Source organism: Panicum virgatum, chromosome 2K, assembly GCF_016808335.1.
Source record: "Panicum virgatum strain AP13 chromosome 2K, P.virgatum_v5, whole genome shotgun sequence".
Lineage (NCBI taxonomy): Eukaryota > Viridiplantae > Streptophyta > Magnoliopsida > Poales > Poaceae > Panicum > Panicum virgatum.
In genome coordinates this window covers 33,104,843-33,122,264 of record NC_053137.1, presented here as the reverse complement: position 1 = coordinate 33,122,264, position 17,422 = coordinate 33,104,843, and the positions used below count along the sequence as shown (strand labels likewise).

Sequence of the window (17,422 nt, the reverse complement as noted above, 5' to 3'; positions counted from 1 at the left end):
ATAGGGGTGAGAGGCCGGGGCACTCGGTACGAGGTTCACCATGCCGCCGACGCCCTCACCCACATTCCTAAACCCTAAGCCGATCTGGAGGGGGCGCTGGAGCAGTGGGAAGCACCATCATCGCCGCCGCCGCCTTTGTCCTCGACTCGTCGCCGTTGGCGCCGTCGTCCACGACAACGCCGCCGCGACCGCGAAGCCGCTGCGTCACTCGCCGCTGCCCTAGCGCAGATCTACATCACCGAACCTGAGATGGCTACCACAAGCTCCGCCAGCGGTGATGGTCTCTCCCTCATTTCTCTGTGTACTTCCATCTACTTCTCTTTGTTCTAGATCTAGGACTCTTTTGTACTTGTGAAAAGGAAAGTCAATGGAATACCCACTCGATCCGTGCACTGTGTGATCCTAGAGTCCTAACATAAGGCTACAGCGATTTTAGTCAAAAACCAGCATTTGCTACCTCTTTTTGCCTGCTGAATTTGAGTTGGCGTGCTTTCCCTTTTTCTTATTGTCAACCTCCATGCTATGGCTATGTTGTAAAAGACAAAACTTAGTGAAAAAAAAAGAAAAATATCATTGGTTGTAATGTAAATTTTAGTAGTTCTGATTACCTTTTTGATGATCTAGAAGTAGAGTTGCCCTATTTTTCCTTTTTGTTTGCTGTAGTATCTAAATTTTGGCTAGTATGAGGAAAGAAAGGTGTTTAGAGTTGAAACATAAGCATAAGCAGATTTTTCTCACTGCGGCTAGGTATGAAATTTCTCACCTTAGTGGAAAAGACATAGAGGCTGCAGGGGCTTCACCTTCCCAAGGCACAATTGATGATTGAGTTGTCATGGTTTTCTTTGCCTTCTGTTTTGGTGGTCCTCTACATGAGGATGAACAATGATGGTAATATAAGTAATTGTTTGTAACATGGAGTAGTACTGAGTAAAAAAACCAGTAACATTTTATTACCTCTCTTCCATCATAGAGGCAATATCCTTCAGGTTACCCCTCTTGCAGCTCAGCCAATGATGGCCAGTATCTTTACAAATTGGACACTTGTACTTTTCACCTTTTCTTTTCTTCTCAGTGTAGCCTTTATGCCTCTCAGTTTTAAGCCTACTAGTTGTGGCTTTCAATAGTGGTGGATGCATGAAAAATCCATTGCTAGATGGAGGCCATTGCCTTTTGTCATCCATAGCAGGGATTAGTTGGGCATAAGCAGATTTAAATTTTTCAATGGAATAATAATGGTCGACATGATTCTCTAGAGGGGTATTGCTAAGTGAGGTGATAAATGCAAGCGCATGTTTGCAAGGAATGCTAGAAACTTGTCGTTTTCTACAAGAACATGTCCTCTCATTCAAATTGACAACAAACCTAAAGCCACTACCTCCCAAGGCATTGACTTCTGCAACTTCCTCTGAGCATTCTACCACCTCTAAGTTTATTTCTCTACTCTTTTCATTCAAGTTCTTAATTATGTGGGGGAAAACTAATCCATCTAGCTTCTTAGATATTTTCTCCTTTGGTTCTACTTGATCATAAGCATTTGCCTAATCTTATCCATTAAGTCATCCAAGTTCAAGGACTTGTGGTGCTTAATCCAATTGTTGAAGCACTCTACCAAGTTTTTGGTTACATAATCCACCTTGCAAATGGTGGAGAATTAACTCCAAGTCCACAAGCTTGTGTGGTACTTCCTTAGATAATCAGTTGCATCTAGATTTGTTGACTCTATTTTAGTCCAATGTTTTCGTAACAAATAAGGATTCCATGAGTATGCTGCTGCCCAAAGATTTTCATCAAAGACATTTCCACTATATCTTTTCTTGAAATTAGACACTAGGTGAAACATGCATTCTCTATGTTCTACTTATGGGAACACTTCACCTACCCTGTCATCACTACCTACCCACAATCAGTGCATATATCTAGACCCTTAGGTGATTCTATAACATGCTTAAGCTGTTGCATAAGAATAAGAAGCCGTACGTGGGGTGCCGCACAAGCCTGCGCCGCAGGGGCCTGTGCTCCTACCCAAGCAGCCGCAGTGCCCGCATCTAGCGCGCCCCCACCGGGACCAGACACCGCTGAGCCGCGTCGGGACCATCCTCCGTGCCTCTGCCAGGCCAATCTGCCGCCGACGCGGCTGCGCCAGGGGCACCCCGGGTAGCCGCTGCCGCACCCCCAGTCAGACAAGGGCCGGGCACCGCTGCGCAGCCTACCCCCTGCGCCACAGCCACCTGTCAGCGCGCCCCTATCCCCGCGCATCCGCCCCTCCTAACCTAGGGTTGCAGGTGGACTCGTGAGGAAGAGAGGTCTTGGGAGGAGGAAATGGGTGTAGGGTCGAGATGGCGGACTAGAGGGGGGTGAATAGTCCTTTCTAAAACTTAAAATGTTGCAGGCTAACCAAAACAAAAGCTGAATTAAACAAATCGGTCTAGCCAAGACGACACCCCTATATCTAGTACTTGCACCTTACAAAAAGATCCTAATTGAGTAACTAAGGTGTCGGTTCTAAGTAGAGCTCACCTAAACTCAACTAGGTTGCAAGATCACACAAACCATGCACTAATACTCAAGCAAAGAGGGAGCTCCTACTCATACTAGTATGCAAAAGCACAAAGTCTAAGCACAAATAGAACTTACTCAACTAGCAAAGCTACACAAGCTAAACTAAAGAGCTTACAACTACTTAGCTACACAAACTAGGCGTGGCTACTTAGCTACACAAGCTAACTAGCACAAGAGAGAAAAACTATTTTACTACAGAAGTAAACTAGTTAAACCAACAGGAAGAACAAGTTGACACAGTGAATTTTATCCCGAGGTTCAGTGGTTTGCCAACCACATAATCCTTGTTGTGGCGAGCTCAAGGATGTCGCCGATCCTCTTTCTAGTGGTGACTCTCAACACACACTCTCCCATGTGGAGTGCTCAGACGAGCTCTAGCACTCGACCCGGTCAGACCACTTGATGCTCTTCACACCTCGATTCAACTAGAGTTGCTCTTTGTATCTCCCATGGGGCGAGCACAACACCCCTCGCAATCACAGTCCCGGAGCCTTGCAAAATCTTCTTGCAAGCTTCATGAAGACACCACCACCAAGCCGTCTAAGAGGTGGCAACCTCCAAGAGTAACAAGCACCATGAGCTGGCAACTCAATCACCTAGTTCCAAACTCTTGCAATCTCTCAATACAACGCACTAGAATCGTTCTCTCACTTAGCGAATATGATTTGCACTAGCCACAAGTGAGTTGTAGGGCTCAAGCACTCTCACACAAGGACATGAAGTCCCCATGGTGCTCGGCACCTTCAAATGGCCTGCCACCATCTCTATTTATAGAGGAAGGCCTCAAAGTAGCCGTTACATTCAAATTCCGTGAAAACAGAGCATTCACGGACTATCCGCCTCATAGAAACCGAACTGTCAGCCATTCAAGAACAACGGCTAGAACTATAATGAATGTGTTTTAGAGTCAACCGTTAGAGCCCGGGCGGACTGTCTGCACCCAATGAGCGGACCGTCCGCGGATCAAAACTATGAGCACACCAAGTTGTGAACGTCTCTGACTAAAACTGAAAGTGACAGGCAGATCATCTGCACCCTAGGGGCGGACTGTCCACCGTTCAACTTGCGCGCCGCACAAGAAACCGCAGAGTTTCTATCCAAGAATTTTCAACAGGAGGCGAACCGTCCACCCGCAAGGACCAGACTGTCCGTAGTACAATTTGGAACATCACCCAGAGTCCAGAACAATTTAGTTCGAACTCAAACAATAACTCAAACAAGAAACCGGCATATTGTCCGCCCCCAAGTAGCCCATAAAATGCTCATAACTTTTAACTCCAACAAAATTAGGTGATCTTGGACTCTATGAAAAACTTGTTTAGAGGACTACATAACCATCTAAAAAAGTATCCGAAACAAAATGGACCAAACCAGAAATCCATTCCAAGATCCAACCCATTGTTAGGAGCACAACAAAAACCCTTTTTTAAAAAAGCATACTAACTCCAAATGATCTCCCACGGGATGCTCAAAACCTTTAAACCTTAGTTAGCATTTTCAAAACATTTTTGTATAACTTTGAACGTGCTCGATCCTAGCAATGTATGCAAAGTTAGATCACTCAAGTGGTACTAGATGACCGATATGTAAACAAGTTTGCCCCTCTTGATAGTACGGTCATCTATCCAAAATCCGGTCATGCACTTCTCTACACACCTATGACCGGTGAAATGAAATGCCCTACAATTCATACCTTTGCCTTGCGCATTCCATTTCATCTTCTCAAATGTTGGTGCCACACAAGCACCAACATCCATCGAGCTTTTTGATCATTATCATGAGTCAATACTTGGCTTGATCATCCTTGAATGATATGATCCACTTCATATCATCATGTGACCTTATTGGTTCATCAATCTCAACTTAACTTGCTCTTCACCATTGCCTTGGTCCATCGATGCCAAGTCTTTGCTCAAGTTTCCCCGCCACATGCGGTTTGTCGCTTCAAAGCCTCTAACTTGCCCTTCACACTTGCAACTGGTTCATCGATGCAAAGCCTTGTCTCGATCTTCTCTATTTAGCCACAAGCAATATTCCATGTCATGTCTCATGTGCAATGAATTCCTTCATCACACTATATGAGTATAGCATCAACACTTAGCCATTTCTCCACCACGGCACATGTTGCTCATGCTAGTGTCTTTGTGTGGACTGATTACCTGTGTATCTCAACATAAACACTTATTAGTCCACCTAAGTTGTCACTCAATTACCAAAACCAAACAAGGGCCTTTCAACGGGTTAACTGCTGCTCAACCTGTTTAGTCCAGGGGTAGTTTGGTAACTTGATTTAAAATCTGACAGTGGGACCCATATTTTTTACAGCAATTCTTAACAGAACTAACAGAAGGGCCATAAAAGGGACGAAACGAAGTTAAAGGGTCATATACGGAAGTTTTGAAAAAACAAAAAGAGGCCAAGAAGGGAAGAGGTAACTTTAAAAGGGCCAAATAGGGAATTTTCTTGTTAAAGTACCACCACTTTACTTCTATTATGCTCTAAAACATAGAAGCAGGCTTTTATTCAATGGGTTTTGTGCAATCAGCTTTATCTAAAAATTTAAGGTCTTTGAAACATCAAAAATAAAAATGTGTCACATCTCAATGAAACGGTGGAACAAAAATTGCAAAAGCTATGGAACATAGAGGATGATTAAACTCAGCTAATTTGCCGGTCTACGTTGTACATGCACATGCGAGCATCTGATGGCATCACGCTACAGCATGTGGGGCCCGCCATAATCATGACCATCACCCACATTCCCATTACGCCATGCGTCCGCTCGTTGCTAGCACCGTCCGAGCATGGATGGAGCTCGACTTGTACAGATGAAGATCAACGTAAAAGAAAAAAAATGGAAAAGTAAGGCACTAATAGGTCCCACATGTCATAAGTAAAATCTAGAAATTGTTGCTATAGTTGAGGATTTGAGAGTAAAAACCATGGCTCCAGAGCCTGCACCTTAGAGCAACTCTAGCAAAATTCTAATTCTAGCCCCTACTCGAGATCTAGACTCGAGATCTAGGGATCAAGGGCAAAAAAAAAAATTAATTCCAAAAAGGTCCCTATTCATGCCCCAACACTAGGGATGCCCCTAGATTGACCCTCCCAGCCTCTTGTCCTGCTGGTAGGAATGGAAGCCCCTACTCGGTCATTTCCCCAACCTCCTGTGATGGCGCACCCTCCCGATTAGCTTCTCCTCTCTCCCTCCTGCGCAGCGGCCCTTCCTCCCTCCTGCATGATGCCCTTGCGCGCTCCCCTTCGCCGTTCACCTCCACCACTCTCCTCCCCATTCCCTTCTGCTGCCAATTCATCCCACATGGGAACCCTAAACCTCACCGCTCTGTCCACCGCCGACCCAACCTCACCGCACATCCCACCAATGATGAAGAGGGCTGCCCCTCCCGCGCCACCTCGATCCATGGGGTTCCATACCTCCCGCGATACATCGCCACCCATCAGCATTGACAACCCGGCCTTGACCTCACCGCACCGCCTCGTCGTTGTCGGCGAGTACCCCTCCGCTGTTTACGTCCACGCCAAGTCGACGTAGGAAGGAAGGCCGCCATCAATAGCAATGCAAGAGGCTAGACGCCGACGGGCACATCTTGCAAGGTAAGATTTTTTTCCTCTCTTTTTTCAGTTGTGCATAATGCAGGTTTCTTGACACTAGTAGTTGTAGAATGCATTCATTCTGTATGAACTTTGTCTGTTGCACTGAAACCTGATGAAGGAGCTATTTCTGTGATTGCGGGAACCGCAGAATTATGTAACTTCTACAATTGCTTGGTCTGGCATTATGAGGATTGGGCATGGTATTCTTTTTACTGTTTCGATTCAAACTTTTCCCATCACTGTTTCATTAAAGGATCCAAAAAATGCATATAGTGTGACTCAACCTCAGGAGTGCTAAAACCTGAAGTGGATTTTTGGGATCACTATTTTGTAGTTATTATTTGCTATGATACTTATATCACTATGGTCTTATACTATACCAGGATTAAATGGATATGTCTTAGTCAAACCAAGGTTGGCCGCTACGGATCAGTTGATTGGAATGAAATTTGGAACAGGTATACTTGACGATGACGATATGAATCACTTGAAAAATAAATGTATTCATTTGGTTGCGGATCTGTTACAAGATCAATTGGGACCGGCTCTTGGCCGTTTACAACATGCGGTTCAAAAAACTATCCGTAGAGATGTTGCCTTGCTGAATATCTTTGAAATATGTCAAATAAAGTGTCTCCATTGTTTTCGTTCTTGACAAGTGTATGACTTGCATTCACGACTTTTTGGAATATGCAGTAGTATTGGATCAACTTGAGAGTTGTTTATCCATCTTGCATTGCTAGCTGTCCGGTGAAATATGTATCCGAATATTGCCTTGTTGGTTATCTCCATTACATTCATGTTTGCTGTTATTTTTTGTTTGAAAATTTTTGGATAAAAATTTGAATTAGTATGTCTGAAATTATGAGTTAGAATAGGGATTATCACTATGCTTTAGAAATATTTGCATGAATTTTAGTGTGTGATTCCAATGATATATAGAGGGTAACTTGAAAGGGGGGGGGGATAAAGGGGGGAATACAAGTCTCAGTAACACCTCAAGTCTTGAGTTCGACTCCCCATACGAGCAAATTAATATTTTAGAGTTTAATGGCGTTGTGCATTCTATGGTAAGTGACATTCCCGTCAACACCGAAGCACCTATGGTGACTTGTCAATCTTGAAGTTGCCGACTCAGTCTTCGAAAATGCTCATGAGTAGAGTTTGTGTACGTGTATTAATAGAAGCGTGAGTATGTGTGTTGTGAGTATATAAGTTGTACTACCCTAGAGTAGAGACTATTGCTAGAATTGCTATTGCAAAATAGGGCCTACAAATTGCTCTAACACACCACTAAACATAGCACCGCTGCATCAAAGAATTCAATCTACAAAGTTTCTTGTTGATTAAACTGCATATATGGGATATGAAATAGTTAAGGTATTTGTCTAATGCTTGCGCAATGCTGTTGGGGCTGCACCCGCAGCAAATTCATAGACAAAGAAAAAAAAGAAGCAATGAACAGAATGGACCATCATTTTGTGACCAGCAGTTAAAACACCAGCATTTTACTCGCGCTTGGTACCATTCAACTGTCGACCACTAAAAGCTAAGGGCAAAAACGGGCATGCGATTTACAATGCAGATCTTTAAAACATGGCATTTCATTTGATGCCCCAATCTCTAGCTCTAAATTCTGGGGGGGGGGGGGGGGGGGGGGGGGGAACCTCGGCTCTTTCTGCACTGAATCATCCCCCAGTCAAATCATTGGAGCTCATCATTGCAAGTGCATCTGTTTTGGGATTTCAATGTTCTGATTGCTTCAAAGAGCAAGACTGCTTGGGTAACTCACCATCACTGTTGGCCCCAAATGGATGATGTATTATTCCTATTGCTCCTCTCAGGAAACTGTCTTTGGGGCCCCGATTGTGGCTTACTAGCTTGTTCCTTCCTTGATGGAAATGCAAGTGAGAGGGAGAGGGGGCCTGTTATATCAGTTGACAGGTTTTCTTCCCCAGCCTGCTTCTCTCCAACCTTTGATGGAACAGGTTCCAGTGACTCTTCATCATCTGAAGATGGAATATTTACAATGTTCTCAGATAATGTGTCATCCACTGCATTTAGATCTAGAGGAAATATGCACTTTGTATCGCTGCTGGAGGCTCCGGCCATCGAATTATTGGTACTAGCATCATCCACAGACGAAGCAGCAAAGGGATGCACCTTAGATGATAACCTTCCATTGTTGATATTCTCACTTAAACCAGAGTTTGTAGATACTACAGTATCCAATTTGATTTTCTTATGCTCGAGTACTCCATCAACTTCAGCACCTCCATTGGCCATCTCAATATTTCTTTTGCGTGCACCACCTGATCCATGTGCATATAGTGCTCCTGTTATCTCACCAGTATTTACATGGTCTATATCCATGGGGTCCTCTGCATCGTTAAGGTTGATAATTGTGCCCTCCTTGCCAGGTTCTTCAACAAGATAAAGTAAAAAAGAAAGTTACAAAAGTGTGGTAAATAATGAACTCCTACTACGATGGGGAACATAGTTACCTTTCTGATGGGTTGAGATGGAACAAGCAACAGACACTGTGTTCACATCAAAATCTCTTTCACTAGAAGTACCACCAAAACTGTCCAATTTTTTAACATCAGGCTTCTGCACGTGTATAAAAAAAATGTTACCTTCAGATACTGATATGAGGGATCATCTAAATAATCATGTAAAACTGATTTGATACAATGCCAGTTGTCATAAAGGCATACGAAACTCCCAAGCAGTTCACCAACAAAGTCATGACTGGAGAACTTTCTAGAAGTTCATGAATGCAACTATGTAGAAAAACAGTTCAACAAGCATGAGCTATCATCAGACAGAACTAGATATAAGTATTCACCTGTTCTTTTATTTCTGTAGCCATGGCAGAGGGACCCATAGCACCATTGCTATTTGTTGAATCTAGATCATCATTAGCTCTTCCACTCACAGGCTGATTCACAGAGTTCTCTCCATTCAAACACACCTCATGATTGGCTTCCAAACTGGGTAGACAATTAGCAGACTTTACCAAAATGGTGTGCTGTTCGGCAAAACTATTCCTGTTTTTTGAGAATGAAAGACTAGATGACAAAACAGAGGTACTGGGAACCACAGCCTGGGGATCCTCATTAAAATTAGGTTCCAGCTTAGTTGTCGATACATCAGATGGAAGGTTTGAGCAATCTTTTCTGCTAACTCTGAATATACCCCATAGAAAATAGAACATATTCCACCCTTAGACAGAATAAGAATATGATCAATTCACCAATCACAGTAAAACCTAACACGAGATAAAATAAAACTTCAAGTTGTTGAAGAATTCTTACTTTGGAAGTTCTTTGACAGGATATTGGAAGGAAATATAAGCAACTCAACGGCGTCAACACTTCCTCGGAGAACTAAATCATTCTTCAGCATATTTTCAACTAATTTACTGTAGTGGTTTTCATAGCTGCAAAAATATGAGCTATTTAGATTAGAGTTTCAAATTATACAAAATGAAGTATGAACGACTGAAATAAGTATGAATAAGCAGAAAAGCTACAACACACCTCTGAACATCTCTAGCAAAGAAGAAAAGACCAACATTTTCATATGTTGGACCATTTTCCTGAAATTGTGTTGGCCATGAATTCTGCCGAGGTACTTCCTCAAGCTGGACATTAGAAGGGAATTTCTTTGCTACTTCCAGCACTGACTGTGAAGCAGAACACGATAAGTGGGCTTGGAAACCATCACATAGCTCAGGTGATTCTCCAGTTCTCCGCAGCTCAAAACCACCTCTATTAAGACAAGAAAGAAGAGGTTAAAATGCATATGATGACAAATCTAGATAATATCATAAATCATAGCAAACAATGCACACCAGTGAGTGATAATCAGGTCTAAAAACAAAATGGAATGAACCAAGAAGCACACTTGAGATCATTGAAACGAAACACAGAAAGCATGTGAAAGCATTATCCAATGAGGGATTCTTAGTTGACTGTAGAATGTAGATTGGTAATGACATGTACAGGGACTTATTAATATATTTAAAATGTTTAAGTTAATAATTCCACATATGGGATCGAACGGAAAGAATATCCATACTGCCATATCCAGTCCATCTCTGGGACAGTTGAAGCCATTGGTTCATCACCAGTTGAAAAGGCTTGAGCAGATTCATCCCTTCGATCACTTGGCATAGTACGACCATTGTCAGCAGAGGTTCCTGTTGCGGCAGATAAAGTGGGATGATCATCTTTGAACTTCAGCTTGCTAGAATCTACTGAAGCTGTGCTCCCTTGGGTGGACAAAATATATTTCATATCCTGTTCATTAGCTCGAGCTGACAATGGGGAGGGCTTTTTCACATGGCTGAATGAGGCAGGTAAAACATCTTTAGGCCCATATAATGGATTCTGATAAGTACCCCAATTTAGGATTTGCTCTGATTGATTCCCTGGTCTGGAGGCATCTTTTTCAGTAGCTGCTGATGTGCTAGTTTCAGACATTCTATTTCTTTTGGCAGATGCATCCTTCAAGTTTCGCTCGCTCAAAGGTTTTACAGCAGACACACTAAGTTTGTCAACGGCACAAAATTGTGTGGAATGGCCTGCTTCATTACATCTTTGGCAACGGATTGTACGATTACTGCTAGAAGCACCCTGTTTGAACCCAATGACATCCTTTGTTTTAGTATCCCGATGTGAAGGATCCGAGTTTTGAGTTACTTTTCTCTGAGCACCTGGGCCAAGAATACCACCCGAGGATCTTTCAGTATTAGGTAGCATTGTACTTCCAGCCAATTTTGCTAAAAGTGGCTTCTTTAGTTCACTGTTTCCTGAAAGAACAAATTAATGTTACTCTACAATAAAATCAATGCAATTAGAAAAATAAATGATCTATGACACATTAAAAAAATGATGAGATGCATGGAAAGGAGGGGACAAGGAAATTTATCAATATAAATTTTACAACCATGTAAATGAGCAGTGCATAAATTATTCGAGTCAGCCATGCTATTACCTGTAGCAAGTGTATCAGTTTTTGAAATAACAGGAGCAACCATTGAAGCAGTAGTGGAGGGAGTCCCTAATATAGAAGAACATTGATCATTTGTTACATTTTGGCTCATCAGCTGATTCGCCACCCTTGGCTCCTCAGCAAGTGTGATTGAAGACTTTGCCTTGTTTGCTGCTTCACAAGGTTTAGGCTTTTTGAAGGTTGCTGACTTAGTAGTCATACTGATTGGCCCTTCCTTTTTAATGATTGAAGACCAAGATTCCTTCAAATTTTTGGGCTTCTGAGGAACTTCGTTCAATTGCTTCACTTTGGGAACCTTTGAGTTGTTGAAAGAAGTGGATTTGGTAAGTTGACCTGCAGTAAACCTTGTTTAGTAGAGTTTCATCTAGTGCCATGTCTTTAGGGCAAACCCAGAAGTACCATAAATTGAACATTCAGGAAATTATGTAAAGAGTCTACATCTGAAAATAATGATATTAACAATTTACCACGAGCTTGTGTTGCCTGATTCTTTGGAGCATTAGACGCCAACAAGGTTCCCACTAGATGAGGTTGCTTTCCTTTGTCAGCATCATACCCAAGTGAGCTCTCGCGTGAAGATGGCATTCTTTTTCTGGAGTCAGCCCCCATGTAAACGCCACCAGTTTCAGAAATAGTGTCTCGATTTGTGGATGTAATTGCAGCATCTTCTTCCATCATGTTTTTGACCGTATCATTCCCCTTATTTGCGGTATCGGACTCTTTGTTGCCTACATTTTCAGCCTCCAATTCAGTGTCGGAAGAACTTCTGCTCTTTGCAGCAATGGCAGGTTTGTTCATTTCCCCTTCAAAGGACTGCCCTTTTGAAGTGCCAACCTTCACCTCAGATTTTTCTAGTTTCTTCTTTTCAGATTCTACCGCAGTTTGGCAGTCCTCACACAACCACTCACTCTCTGGAACATCTTCCATCATTACCCGCATACAATACCTGAAGTAAAGATGGGACATGAAAAAAAAACACATCAGATTTGCAATTCTTTATGTAAACAAAAGATGAAAAGTGCAATTTCTTCCTGCCTGGAGGTATATGAACAAAGGTTATAATTGTGTAAACTCATTATAAGTACATTGGCATGCCTAATTTTGCCTTTAGCCTTCCAGTTAGCAACTAAAAATCAGGAAACAGCAAATGAGCAACTTTAACCATTACCATACACAATCCCCAAACGCAATTGAACAGTTGTATATAAAAGAAAGCAATGAGCAAAGAAACATTACGTATGCTCTGCGCCGTCATTGCATCTGCTACACACTGCAAGCTTCTCCTCCTCACCAACATCTCCACAAATGTCACACACCTTCACCTATTGTTTTTAAACAAGTTACACAGTTCAGGTGATTCAAAACTAAGGCCATTATTCAATCACAGAAAGAAGAAATGAGAAAGTAACCCAATCGTGCAACCAATTGAGGTCTAGAGATATAAATAACATAACAGAAGTTTAAGGTTCACAACTCACATCTTCAACTTCTGAACTTTTATCATCAGAGGATGTGGTATTCACCTGTGTATCAGATACCTGCTGGGTATTGAACATTTACAACAAACTTAGTTGCAAATACAAAATTGAAGGTGTACTTTTAGATATATTATATGTTTCGATATGAAGCAAACAAATCACTTCAAGATGCATGATAACTTTGTGATCATAAGGCTGTAAACATAGGTAAAATGAAAAGGCTGGAACAGATAATCTATTAGACCAAGGAACTCACATCATCCTTGATTTCGTGAGAGCTTCTTTTGTCATCAACATCCTTATTCACAACAGCCGCTTGTCCATGAGAATCATCTTCATCTGCACCTTCCTGTTCCAAATGAGATGCACCTTGCCTGCTTCTTGTTGAGCTTCGAGAAACCTTCTTTGTGGTTTGAGAGCTACTCTTCTTTTGGAGGATGTCTTTAGAGTCTGTTGAATGTACTTGTTCTCCTGAAGCCAAGGTTGGACCATCAGAATTACCTGACTGACCTGCCTTCTGTAAGCCATCACTAGTTGTCCCATCCACACACTCCTCACTGTGCACATCAGACTGATTTTTACCAATCTGTCCATCTGTACCATCAATGTCATTGTTTGCATCATCACTGTCAATCTCTTTATCCACCTTTTTATCACGCAATCTTTTAGAAGATGGAGGTGCTCTTTTCCCCCTTTTCTTCCTTACAGCCACATTAGATGTAGCTTTAATCTCAGAGATCCATGAAACAACATTATTGTGACGGTCTGAGCTACGTGCCGCCCGATCTGCATTCCTTACTGAACAGAAACAATTATTAGTGGTATTGTTGATTCTGATTCTGTTTAGAGTGAAAGACATCTAAGATACATATGGGATGAGAAGGGAAGAAAGCATACATCGCATGTCCTTTATTAAGATTTATGAAATGTTCTGGCTCACAAGTGTCCTTCCTTTCCAGTGAGGAAAATTGCCCTATTAATTCCAAGACATAGTAAATAACAGATTCTTGGCTAATAAACATGGGAAGAAAGAAGAGAAAAAAATGAAAGAAAAACTTGACAAACTAAAGCATAAACATGTTAGCTAATAATAATGATAAATATGCAAATCTTGGGTCAATCCAGACAACGTTTTGATGCAAATACAGATTTGATATATTCTGGATTTGCAGCAAACCATGTGCATGTACCAATTTGCCTCGTTTTCTGCAAGATGTGAAAATTGCAGCTGTTCTAATTATGCAACAATGTGCAGGCAGAGTAACAAGTCCTCCAGAACTATTGACTACAGCAAAAATTATGATCACATTCACAGCTGAATAGATATAAATATATATAGTGTCTCGAAAAAAAAGATATAAATATATAGAGAAACTTTTGTGCCTGTATCTATGATCACAGTTTTGTGAAAATAGCTGTAAGATAGGCATTCTTGTGCCTATATGTTGTGCTTCCCGTTCCCCCAAATATGTATCCCATCCTTCTGCATTGCCTATGTATGTTCGGCCTGGCTGCCTACTCTGTTATCAATCTCATTCAAACTAAATAACACGAATATAATGGTCACATAATCTTGTTCCTGTAGATTAAAATGGAAATAAATACCAGAGCGTGCTAACTCTAGCTAATAACTGCATGCAGCATATAGCTACCCATGTAGAGATGTCATACCAATGATGAATGCCCAAATAACTTTTCAGGTAGCTCGAGCACTTGCAATTATGCATATCAGATATTAGAAGATGGGTGCTGGTGCAACAGTATAAGCAACAATTTTATAGGAAAGATGTGTGGATACACATAAGTGGTGTGTATGCGGACATTGATCTAACACATAAGTGATGTGTATGCGGACATTGATCTATATGTGTCAAGAAATTGATGGGCTAACCGCAGGTCTGAAGGTTAAGTAGTAATCCTATTACATACCTGTAATTCTTACTTTGACTGTTCATAGAAGTGCACAAGACTGTAGATACATTCTCCATTAACTTTCAGATCCTAAGAAGTTTAATTCAGCTAACGAGTTGCCGAGTTGGGATGTTTAATAAATTAAGTATAATGATAGAACACCTCTCAACACCTCACTGAAATGATGGATAGCTCGAGCAACCACCCACATGTGCCATAATCAACCTAATCTTAGTGCACAGTACATCCGCGGATCAGTTGATTTTTACGAAAATTTGCGACAAGCACATAGAACTGGGGAATGGAGGGCGGCCTGACCTCGTGAACTGGGGAACGCCTCGTCGGAGTAGCGAGATGAGGAGGCAGCTGTCGATGCTTGTGGCTTAGATGAGAGGTAGCTACCGTTGCTGGCGGCTGGGAGGAAGGAAGGATGCCGGAACGGACGGGGAGACCGGACTTCGCTTGGAGTGTCGGAGGAGATAGCCAAAGACGGCGGGGAGCACAGGTCGCCGACCTTAAGACTAGCGGAGCGGAGGAACGAGGTTCCGGTCGGCCGGATCGGGAAATCGAAGGCGTCAGCTGGCAGAGGAAGCCGGCGGAATCCCGTTTTCCTCCGTAGAACCCACCGGCGGCGGCAACCAGGGGTAGCGGCGGACCTAGCAGCTGGCGATTATAGGGTTATAGTCGGAGAAGAGCGTTGAGGGAGAACAGGGACGAACGGGGTTGGGAATCGAAGGGATACGGGGTCGGAGGAGGGGGGCCGATGGAGGGAGCGGCGCTAGCGAACCCTAGTCGACATGCCGTCGAGGAGGCGCTCGGGAAGACGGGGATGGAGGTGAGTCGGGAGAGACGAGGCACGAATGGAAACGGTTTCTGTTTTTTCGCCGGTTATTATTATTAAAATTTGTCGGAAACCATCTTTTTACCACCCGATCTCAATTTAACAGACCTGTTATTTTAAAAAAAATTGATAGTAGGGTGGGTGAAATAAAATTTATAATTATTGAAAATAATATGTATGCACCAGAAGGACGTGTATTTTTGAAAATCAAATAAACAACTAAAATTAATACCGCACGCACTAAAATTATTCAATAACAAAAACAAAAGTCAAGCCCCAAATAACCACAAAAATATAGGTGTTGAACTTCTCAACTACCTACAAAACTAAAAATATTATTCAATATAAATACTTTAATTGAATTGATCTATGAAGTGCAACACTTTATGGTACATCTTTTATGAGATTATTTTCACAGATACTTATTCATATATGATAATGTACTATACAATTACTTAAAAAGCCAAGTCACTCTCCTATTTTACTTCCTTCTTGAAAAAAGGTCAAATAACAATAGTTCTCACTTGTAATTGAATATAAAAATCTTGCAAATGTATTTGCATTCAGACCAAACTTGATGAGTCTTGTCAAAATTCAGTTAACTATACTCAATTTTCATATCTATTTCCTTCCTCGATCGTTTTCATCATATAAAATATTTGTAAATTTCATACAACAATAAAGACATACTATTTGATGTGACAAATATTCATGCACCATGTTCGTATTCCAAAGTACGTAAGTAAATAGTTAGATACATGATACAATACAATAAAAGTACAAATCGGTACAACTCTCGTTTTTACTCTCACTTTTCCACCTACTCTTTACTTTCGCCTCCCATGACCACCTCCATTTTTTTACTTCCTACTGCCCAGTCGCTTGCTAGAGCTTCGTGTTGGCTATTTGTCAGCAGAAAGCAAGCAACCTCCTTGCCTGCCCACTGTATGTGTTACCTATTACATCATCTTCAGATGATATGGTAATGCATGAGACCGTCTATTAGATTAGATCAATGTACTTACCCTTAGAAAAAAGTTTTTACTGATAGGTTGTTTCAATATAGTGTTTGCAATACAGCTAGCCGAACTTATAGTTTTTCTTTTAAAGAAAGGATTTCACCTATATAGGATAAACAATCGGTACAGAATTTGTGACTACAATTTTTTAATCATGCATCAGAGAGAAATCAAACACTACTTAAAAGAATAAAATTCCTACAGTTTTTGCATGTTACAGTTCAATAACAATGCTAGCATGTTGTTGACGGTGCTCAAGTACCAATTTTAGGTTGTCAAATTCTGCATAAATACATAAAAGACGAACATCAACCTGGTGGTATGGCTTTATTACTAATCGTTTCCACACGTGTTGGTAAATATTTATAGGCAGGTGTAATATGGGAGAAAACACACGTCAAGAGCAAGAAAACACGCTCAATCCAAGGCAAAAGGCGTCGACCAATCAGAGCGCGTTGTTCAGCTTCACATGAATCAAAGAGCCCACAAACACATGCAACCAACTTAGGACATCGGGCACTCAGTCAAAACAGACCTTAGGGCCCACCTAGCAGCCACCCGGCTGAAGATGAGCCGGTTCGGAGCCAAAACTAGATGCTGACCGGCCCAGTCGGCCGACCATGTATTTTGGCCACCCTCCTTTGACATGGCAGCTCCATATTGGCTCCTAACGTCTGTTCCAAGTGAGTGCAGCTCATTCCCTGACAGAAGCACCATGGTCACCCTCTATAAATACGAGACGTGAGACGGGGGCTCCAAATGAAGAAACCACCAAGAGCAACAGCAAGTCTCCTCTTGAGTTTGTTGGGTTAGGGGTAGAGGTACTCAGAAGGGGCGTTGGATTTGTTGGCGCTCTTCTCCAATTTGTACCTCTACGAGACTGAGAGGAAGTTCGGGAGAAGTGCCGGGTGTCGACACTCTTCTCCCAACTTGTATCTCTACAGATGTTGCTACATTCTTTGGGTTTTAGTAAGTATTCG

The 17,422-nt window shown here is 41.9% G+C and overlaps 1 protein-coding gene across 2 annotated transcripts; it reads right to left on the bottom strand.

Annotated features, from left to right (window-relative positions):
- Positions 1–7,618: 7,618 nt before the first annotated feature.
- Positions 7,619–15,457, bottom strand: LOC120673611. Of its 2 annotated transcripts, none has more exons than XM_039954551.1 (13): positions 14,901–15,457; positions 13,569–13,644; positions 12,928–13,469; positions 12,672–12,734; positions 12,430–12,515; positions 11,661–12,139; positions 11,176–11,526; positions 10,258–10,990; positions 9,717–9,947; positions 9,492–9,616; positions 9,023–9,399; positions 8,679–8,784; positions 7,619–8,597 (listed from the first exon to the last, which is right to left on the bottom strand). In XM_039954551.1, the coding sequence occupies exons 2-13, from the start codon at positions 13,573–13,575 to the stop codon at positions 7,969–7,971; spliced, it is 3,729 nt and encodes a 1,242-aa protein (XP_039810485.1). In that variant the 5' UTR covers positions 13,576–13,644; positions 14,901–15,457; the 3' UTR covers positions 7,619–7,968. The 2 variants fall into 2 exon arrangements, with proteins under 2 accessions (XP_039810485.1, XP_039810492.1); XM_039954558.1 differs by having other exon boundaries at positions 12,672–12,731; positions 14,901–15,450.
- Between the last annotated feature and the right edge of the window lie 1,965 nt (positions 15,458–17,422).